This window comes from Hyperolius riggenbachi, chromosome 9, assembly GCF_040937935.1.
Source record: "Hyperolius riggenbachi isolate aHypRig1 chromosome 9, aHypRig1.pri, whole genome shotgun sequence".
Classification (NCBI taxonomy): Eukaryota; Metazoa; Chordata; class Amphibia; order Anura; family Hyperoliidae; genus Hyperolius; species Hyperolius riggenbachi.
The window spans coordinates 230,935,912-230,945,115 of NC_090654.1; the positions used below are offsets into that span (position 1 = coordinate 230,935,912).

Sequence of the window (9,204 nt, forward strand, 5' to 3'; positions counted from 1 at the left end):
TCCGTCGAAATGAAAGTACCACCATTGTGAGAATTTCAAAATTTAAAGAGAATCAGAGGTGGGTTTCTGCCATCAATAATAGGACATAGAGGCACATTGTGCATACACTGCCCTGCCTCTGTGTCCTTATAATGTGCCCCCAGCCCCCCCCCCCCCCCCTGCACTCTGCTGTCCCCCAATTTTAAAAACCGCCATGCTAGAGACACGCAGGTTGTCACTAGCTGGCTGTTTACCTTTAGGATGCCACTCATCACTGCTCCCCCGCCTCCTCTATATCATGGCCTCCTTGCCTACATCTCTTTCCGCCCCGTAAGCAGATTGGAGGAAGCTTAGAGGCGGGGCGGAAAGGGAAACAGCCAGCAAGCAGCCTCACTCACCTCATCTCGTTCCAGTGATCCGCCTGCAGCCCGAGCCTCTGATACCCGCTCTGCACTCAGCCGCATAATGCTGAATATCTGGGTCCCGGCTTGACGACGTCATTCGGCATCACAGGGTTGCGTGCAGAGTAGGGATCGGAGGCTCGGGCTGCAGGCTGATCGCTGGAACGAGATAAGGTGAGTGAAGCTGCTTGCTGATCATTTTTTGTAGCGATCTGGCCACCGAGGGGGCTGCCTGGGTGGGGGGCACATCTGGCTATCCATTATGGGGGTGCGTGGACCCCTGGTGGGGCAGTGAAATGTGCAGCTGAGGGGGAATAAAATAAAGGGGCCACATATACCCATTTTGAGTGTACAATTTTATACTGAGGGCAAATCTGGCTATAATGGGGGCCTAATCCTGGGTGCACACACTAATCCTGAGGGCACATCGGGCTATAATGGGGACCACTATCCCTGGGGACAAATTTGGCTAAAATGAGGGGCAGTAATCCTGGGGGACACTATCTCGGGACATCTTGCTATCTATACTGGGGGACATAATACTGGTGACATGTTCTTATCTACTGTGGCACTTTTTATTTTTAAACTGGAATTGATAAAAACTGAGAAATAATGCATTTTTTTTTGTTTTTCCCATTTAAATGCATAGAAAACTTTGTTGTTCTTGGGACAAAATACCCACCAATGAAAGTCTAGTTTGCCCTGAAAAAAAAGATACATAGATCATTTAGGGGTCTTGAGTGGGAATAAAGTTATGGCTGATTAAATAGGGACATAGCTAAAACATCACAATTGCTCTGGTCCATAAGGGGAAAACAAGGTCTGGATGCAAAGTGGTTAATAGACACTTTTTTTTTTTTTAGGAGACTTCAGTTTCGCTTTAAGACAGCTGCTTTTTACCTGATTTGCTGGTCCTGGCTCATGGATCTTGCAGTAAGGGCCACTTTTCCAGGCTTCAACATCACCACAGTCGCAAAGCCCCCCTCCCCCGGAAGAATGCATCTGAAAGATATGGCATGTGGCATTATGATATACATTCAATTCATGGAGTCATTGCAATAAAACTTCACAGTAAGCCATTACAAGTGTAATGTGATCATTGGGGAAGCAGTCTATGGAAGCCTACATGGCTCATACCTTGTACCGATGATCCTGGTGAATACTATTCTCAAAACAGCTCATGCAAAGGACGCAGGTTGGATCTATTGCACAGTCCCTGAGATAAAAACAGTATGTTGTTAAGCACACTATAACTTCACCGGCTCTGATACTATATACATTGTTACTAGTCATTGCTAATATCAGATACATTGCAAACCTACAAAAAAAGGTTAGAAAGGAAGGTATTAAGATATAAATGGAGATGTATGAAGAGTTTAACCTCTTGACGACCAGCTAATGCCGATTGGCGTAAACTGGTCGTCTGCGGGTTACCATGGATCGAGCGGCCTTTCCATGTCAGTTCACAGAGGGTGTCTCCGTGAACAGCCGGAGAGCCGCCGATCGCAGCTCGCCGGCAAAATGTAAACAGGCGCGGAAGAAATCCCTGCTGTTTCCATCATACGGCGCTGCGGCGCAGCAGCGCCGTAAGGCAGATGGGCGATCCCCTGCCTCTGAAGCCTATCCTTCAATGCGCAGGACGGAAATCCGTCCTGCGCAGCTCACAGGGGGAGGGAGAGGGAGGGAGCGGCGAGACGGCGGAGAACGCTGCGGAGGGGGGCTTTGAAGAGCCCCCCCCGCTAAGCAAATGCAGCCGGCGGCGATCAGACCCCCCCCCAGCAGGACATCCCCTAGTGGGGAAAAAAGGGGGGTAGTCTGATCGCCCTGCTGCACTCCTGATCGGTGCTGCGGGCTGTAGAGCCCACGCAGCATCGATCACTGAAAAATCCCCTGGTCGGCAAGTGGTTAAAGTACTCATTAGGGAAAACCAAGGCAAAGACCGTTGGAAATGGAATTAATAATTAAAAAAACACTTGAGTTACCGTAGCTGCATGGGATTTAAAGTGAACCGCAAGGTGAGAGTGATAGGGGGTGCCAAATTTGTTTCCTTTTAAACAATACCAGTTGCCTAGTTGCAGTAGTGTCTGAAAAACACCAGAAACCAGCATGCAGCTAATCATGTCAGTTCTGACCATAATGTCAGAAACACTTGGATTTGCATACTCTTTTGTTCAGGGTCTATGGCTAAGGCTACTTTCACACCAAGACATTGCGTTTTAGGGGACGTTAAGTTCGCATAACGTGCCCCTAACGCAATGCATGATGGTGTTGAAGTTGGATGGCAGATTGAGCTGAGTTATGCGGCTCTCCAAGCAGCCACTCCAGGATAGTGATGGGAAGTCCGGATCTTTTCAAGGATTCGGATGATTCGAATTGGATCATTGAAAAGACTTGGATATTTGAACCGAATCATTTGAATCATTTTACTAGGGTAGCAGACTAGTTGAAATGACTAGCAGGACAGGACTTTCCCTGCACTGTACATTCTGTATGTTCCTGTTTCTTCCAGACAGACATTCACTGTGAACCGAATCTTTCATTGTGATGATCCGGATGATTCGACTCACAAAAAAAATACGGATTAAATGAACGATTCGTTCATGATCTGGACAACACTACAGTCCTACCACGAGTCACCACAGTGCAGTGAATATTAATTAGCCATGTGGCTAGTCACTGAGCATGTGCAAACAATCTAACGCAGCTCTATAGGGGTATAACGTACAGCATGCTGCACTTTCATTTAACGTGCAGCGTTATACCCTAACACAACGTGTGCACTGTGAACAACACATTGATTTTACAGTGCTGTGAGTTAGGCTGCGTTACTGGCTGATGTAACGTGGGACTTTAACGTCCCACTGTGAAACCAGCCTAAAAGTATTAAGAGGCAGAGGATCAGCATGACTGCCAGGCAACTAGTATTGCTTAAAAGGAAATAAATATGCAGCCTCCATATAACTCATTCCTCAGGTTCACTTTAAAGCAGGGCTGTGGAGTCGGAGTCGGGCAATTTTGGGTGCCTGGAGTCGGAGTCGGGAAAAAATGCACCGACTCCGACTCCTAATGAATTTGTAACTAATTAAAATAGAAAATATGATAAAATGTTCTATTTCTCAGATAATAGTCATTAAAAATAATGTATATATACAGTATATATACAGTAATAGCTGTGCTTAGTCCACAAAAATGAAAAAACCAATCAAAATTAGTTACTTGTGCTGCTTCAATAAAGCAGTCCCCGTATTTTTAAGGTCAGATATACATATCTGATTGTGACTGTATATATGATGTGTACACAGGAATCTCTTATATATACTAAATAACATCTATGCTGTAAGAATAAAGCCTGATGTGTAGCTGTGTCACTAATAGAGATGGTCAACGAGATGGAAATAATTCTGCATTGATGCGGATTTATGCAAATGTATGCACTCCCTTTGCTGATGAAATCAAATAATTTGATATGTTGTTAAAATTTGGTTTGGTGACTACAAATTAAAGGGTAACTGAGACGGATGAAAAGTAAAGTTTTATACATACCTGGGGCTTCCTCCAGCCCCCTTCAGGCTAATCAGTCCCTCGCTGTCCTCCACCACAAGGATCTTCTGCTATGAGTCCTGGTAATTCAGCCAGTCAGCGCTGTCCGGCCGCATGCCGCTCCCACAGCCATCTGCCCCTTCCGACTATGCACTTCCTATATATACGGGGGACGCTTAGGCGTTCATTATGCCCGGTAGAAGCCGCTGCAAGCAAGACCACCCAGGTGTCGCATCCCTTCCTCTTCCCGTCCTTCATATGGTGAGTCCTGTCCTATAGCACATTTTCGGTCACCTTGACCTTTGGTGTTTCACCTCACCTTCGCCTTCTCCTTTGCCACATCCTCCTGTCAAATACAGTTTCTTGACAGGTGTCACGCACACTGTCACTTTTTTCATCTCAGGCACTATTGCACTTTATTATCCTCCTGGACACACTAGTGTGGGAGGTTTCATGCACTGTTGTACTTTAACACTTGCCACTTTCTCATCCATGTGTATACTCATTTTTTATACATTTGGGGATTGAGTGTAGGGTTGGGCTTATGCATTATAATTATTATCCAGCCATTGGCTATATCATTCATTGTGACTACCTGGGGTCTAGTGTTTTTAATTGTTTTTATTCATCATGTGCAATTATATTTCAATAAAGCTCATTTCTTCATAATTCATTGTGTGGTGCGGTCGTTATAGGATTCATCTTTGTTGTTGGCAGTTACCCATGGGTCTGAATCCTTTTCTGCACACACTAGATTGATTTTTGATACATTAATGAGCTTCGATATATGTACTGGTGCTGCCCCTTTGCTTTGTGTAAGGATGTTGCTCCCACAGCCAGGAACATTCTGCACCTGCGCAATAGTGCTGCACAGGTGTAGTATGCTCCTGGCGGCGGAGTGTGTGCATGCGCACTACACCCGACTGGCTCAAGTACCTGGACTCATAGCAGAAGATCCAGGTGGTGGAGGAGGACAACGAGGGACTGATTATCCTGAAGGCGGCTGGAGGAAGCCCCAGGTATGTATAAAACTTTAATTTCATCTGTCTCAGGTTTACTTTGGTACACAGTAGTACTATACTCTACAAATGCACTCCCCACAGAGCTGCAGGGAATCCACTGAGAATGCTGTGCACATTCAACACAGAGGTGTTGTCTGTCTACAATCTCCTCATTCCCCTGCAGAGTACCTGCACATCATTCTTACATGTACCCACACTTACATTGCCTAGGGCCTGATAGATGTTCTTTGTTCCGGTTTGTACCTTTTACAAGTACTCTTACCAAGGACTAGTTTTAGTCTAAAGGGAATAAATATAGTAGTCTACATATCCTTCTCACTTCAGTTGTCTTGTAAAATTCCTAAGCGTTGGCAGTTAAGAGACGAATTTCATGTTACATACTTTTAATCAACAAAATTGTAATATGCAAATTAGAGGAGTCGGAGTCGAGGAGTCGGAGGAATCCTAAACTGAGGAGTCGGAGTCTGTGGATTTTTGGACCGACTCCACAGCCCTGCTTTAAAGTGAACCTCCAGACTAAAAATTGACTCAGCAGCACTGAAAAGGCCTGGTGTTTCTTTAACTGTTTCACAGCATCAGAACTTTTTTTCTCTTATACAAGCCTCATTTTTAGCTGCACAGAAAAAAACTGCCCGGGCATTTTTCCCCTAATGCTGTGCAAAGCATGATGGGATTTCTGATGTTGTTGTTCTCGTTCTGCTGTTTTAGTGCATTTATTTTTTTTTTTTAGATTTTGAATTTGACATTTGAAGCCTAGCGTGTGCACCTGGGAGGGGTAATCAGGACACAGGACAGTTGGAACTGTGTCTCCTGCTCCCTGTCACCTCCTTTCAACCAAAAAGATGGCTGCTCCCATGACAAAGATGGCAGCCCCCATGAATCACAAACATTTGCCTGTTCTTTTAAAACGGGGTCGGTAAAAGATTATATTACCTATCTATTCTAATTAACATAACTAATGGAACTTAATGACAGTATGTTTGTTTAGGCTGAAGTTCCCCTTTAAAGAGAACCCGAGGTGGGGATCTTAGAGTTAAATCTATACACAGAGGCTGGGTCTGGCTATAGTGCCCAGCCTCTGTTGCTAGTTGAATCTTCCCTAAATCCCCCCTGTGCTCTACACTAGCCCATAAATTACAGCCGCGCTGGCGACACTGAGCGTGTCGCAGCGGGCTCCGTTTACTATTCTAGTGCCACTCATGCCGCTCCCCCGCCTCCTGCAGATCGCCGATCCCCGCCCACGTCCCTTCCCTCGCCACTGATTAGAGAGAAGGGACGTGGGCGGGTACCGGCGCTCTGCAGGAGGCGGGTGAGCGGCGTGAGTGGCACTAGAATGGTAAACAGAGCCCGCTGCGACACGCTCAGTGTCGCCAGCGCGGCTGTAATTTATGGGCTAGTGTAGAGCACAGGGGGGGGGGGGGGGGGGGGGGATTTAGGGAAGATTCAACTAGCAACAGAGGCTGGGCACTATAGCCAGACCCAGCCTCTGTATAGATTTAACTCTAAGATCCCCACCTCGGGTTCTCTTTAAGCAGCACAGAAACAATTCCTGATCAGGATACCAGTTGCACAGAGTTTATATGACCTATACTTTCTTTTAACAGCACACAGTGGGTGTAATATGTAGCATTTAACATAATTAAATGAGTACCTAAAATTATAAATTACAGTTTGGTTTAAACCGAATAAGTTGCCAAGTTATACAAAATGACACATAATGAAAGCCCCTTGTCTGAAATCGGGCACAGGCCATTTTTTTTCTTTCCTAAAGAAAGGTGCAAAGGATGCTAGGAGATTGAGGTGATAACTCCACCCTCGTATCCATCTCCCAGCCTGTGAAAAAAAAATAAAAAAAATATATGATCTAATCCAGACAGGCATCTGAAATAAAACCTGGTACACAACAACAACAACAACAACAACAAATAACATTTGTAAAGCGCTTTTCTCCCGTGGGACTCACAGCGCATGGCTCCGACCATCGTGGTACAGGGGAAGAATTTTATAAATCTGGAAATGCCAGGCTAAACAGGTGGCTTTTCAGTCTGGATTTGAATAGCTCCAGGGATGGTGCTGTCTTTACTGGGTGTGGTAGGGAGTTCCAAAGAGTAGGGGCAGCATGACAGAAGGCTCTGTCTCCAGATTTTTTGAGGTGCACTCTGGGAGTGACCAAGTTTATAGAACTTGCTGATCTGAGGTTGTGAGAGGTGTGGTGCAGCTTCAGCAAGTCCTTCATGTATCCAGGGCCCAGATTGTGCAGGGATTTGAATGTCAGCAGTCCAATCTTGAAGAGTATTCTCCATTCTACTGGTAGCCAGTGCAGTGAGCGAAGGATCGGTGTAATGTGACAGTGGCGAGGCTGGTTTGTTAGCAATCTGGCAGCAGCATTCTGCACTAATTGCAGGCGACGCAAGTCTTTTTTGGGGAGGCCAGCATAAAGGGCATTGCAGTAGTCCAGCCGTGATGTGATGAAGGCGTGGACTAGGGTTTGAAGATCCTCTGGGGGAATCAGATGTTTAATCTTTGCAATGTTCTTCAGATGAAAGAAGGAAGATTTAACTACAGATGAAATTTGGTTTCTGAAACTCAATTCCCCATCGATTAGTACGCCAAGGCTGCGCACAAGGTTGGAGCTGTTTATGTCTGAATTCCCAATCCTGATTGGTGTTGCTTTAGGATAGAGCTGTTTTGATGGCGAGCACTGGCTTTGGACAAACAGGACCTCAGTTTTGTCAGCATTCAGTTTCAACCAGTTATCATTCATCCATGCCTGAAGCTCAGCTAAGCAAGAGTTTATTTTTGGGGTAGGGTCTGTTCCACCAGGTTTGAAGGACAGGTATAGCTGTGTGTCATCGGCGTAGCAGTGGTACGTCAGGCCATGTCGTTGGATAAGTGTACCGAGTGGCAACATGTAGATTGCAAACAGCAGAGGGGATAGGATTGATCCTTGTGGCACTCCGAATTGTAGAGGTGCAGGTTTGGACATTATAGGTCCTAGGGATACTCTCTGTGTTCTGTCAGTCAGGAATGATCTGAACCACTGGAGGACTGATCCACTGATGCCACAGTACTCCTGCAGTCTGTTAAGCAGGATTTCATGGTCAACTGTATCAAAAGCAGCTGAGAGATCCAACAGGATTAGGATGGAGCATTCCCCTCTGTCCCTTGCCATGAGCAGATCGTTGCAGACACAATGGTACACAATTGGTACACAATGTGCAATTTCCCGTCATATGATAATTTCAGACAGGTCCGATCTGATTTCCAATCTTTTTTGATCCATCTGCATAGAAGGGATCAAAAAATCAATCGGAAAATAGTTCGGAAATCCAATCAGCTCTCTCAGAAATTATCCATCGACTCATCTATCTGATGGGAAATTACATGATGTGTACCAGGCATAAGAATTATAGCAAACAGACATGATAAGACTAACTGCAGCACTACTGCTGTGTCTTCTCTCTCCTACACACTGTGCAACGAGAAGTAATTTGATCCAGGCAGGCAGAGAGCAAGGGGAGGGAACTAGGCTGGAGGGGAGGACACATGCTGAGTGTGTACTTTAGCATGAGGATAAAGATGTGAGTGCCGCTACAGATATAAATGTGAGTCTGTTCTATCCATTACCATATACCAGATGTTAACTTTATATGTGTTTATCTAACTGTACACAGTACATTGAGTACATATATGTATTGCCATTCAAACCTTTTTATTGGTCGGAGATGCTCTTTAACCACTTAAGCCCAACTGGACGAGATTTCTCGTCAAGTTGGGCTGCGCGCACTCCAGCGGGTCGCGCGCGCGCGCGCCCGCGGGCCCCCCCGTGCGCGCCCCCGCTGCTGCCCGCTAGCCCACCGATCAGTGAAAGGGATTATAAATCCCTTTCGCTGATCGGACCCCCCCGGAGAAAAGCCGACAGCGTCTCTTCAGACGCTGCGGCTTTTCTGAGCTCTGGGCTCCTTTCTTCTGCCTGGGAGCGAGATCGATCGCTCCCAGGACTTTTTGATTCTGGCCATCTTGTGGCCAAATAGCAAATTACACCTAAAAAAAAAAAGTTTTACAGATAAACATATAAATATATTAAAAAAAAACCCTGTTTACCTCCCACACCAAAAAATACCCACATACAAGTTTAAATTAAAAAAAAAAAATTACAATAATAAAAAAAAAAAAAAAACATAAATAGTTACCTAAGGGTCTGAACTTTTTAAATATTCATGTCAAAGGAGTATATCAATATGATTTAATAAATTATGGGC

General features: G+C 45.3%; 1 protein-coding gene across 2 annotated transcripts in view; it reads right to left on the minus strand.

Moving 5' to 3' along the window:
- The window catches only part of UBR1 (ubiquitin protein ligase E3 component n-recognin 1), a 171,566-nt gene that overhangs the window by 111,664 nt on the left and 50,698 nt on the right, over nt 1-9,204 (minus strand). For both annotated transcript variants that reach the window (XM_068254146.1, XM_068254145.1), the window contains exons 3-4: nt 1,518-1,596; nt 1,281-1,382 (exon numbers count right to left, since the gene is read on the minus strand). In XM_068254146.1, the coding sequence (XP_068110247.1) occupies nt 1,281-1,382; nt 1,518-1,596 (181 nt within the window). The remainder of the gene's footprint in view (nt 1-1,280; nt 1,383-1,517; nt 1,597-9,204) is intronic.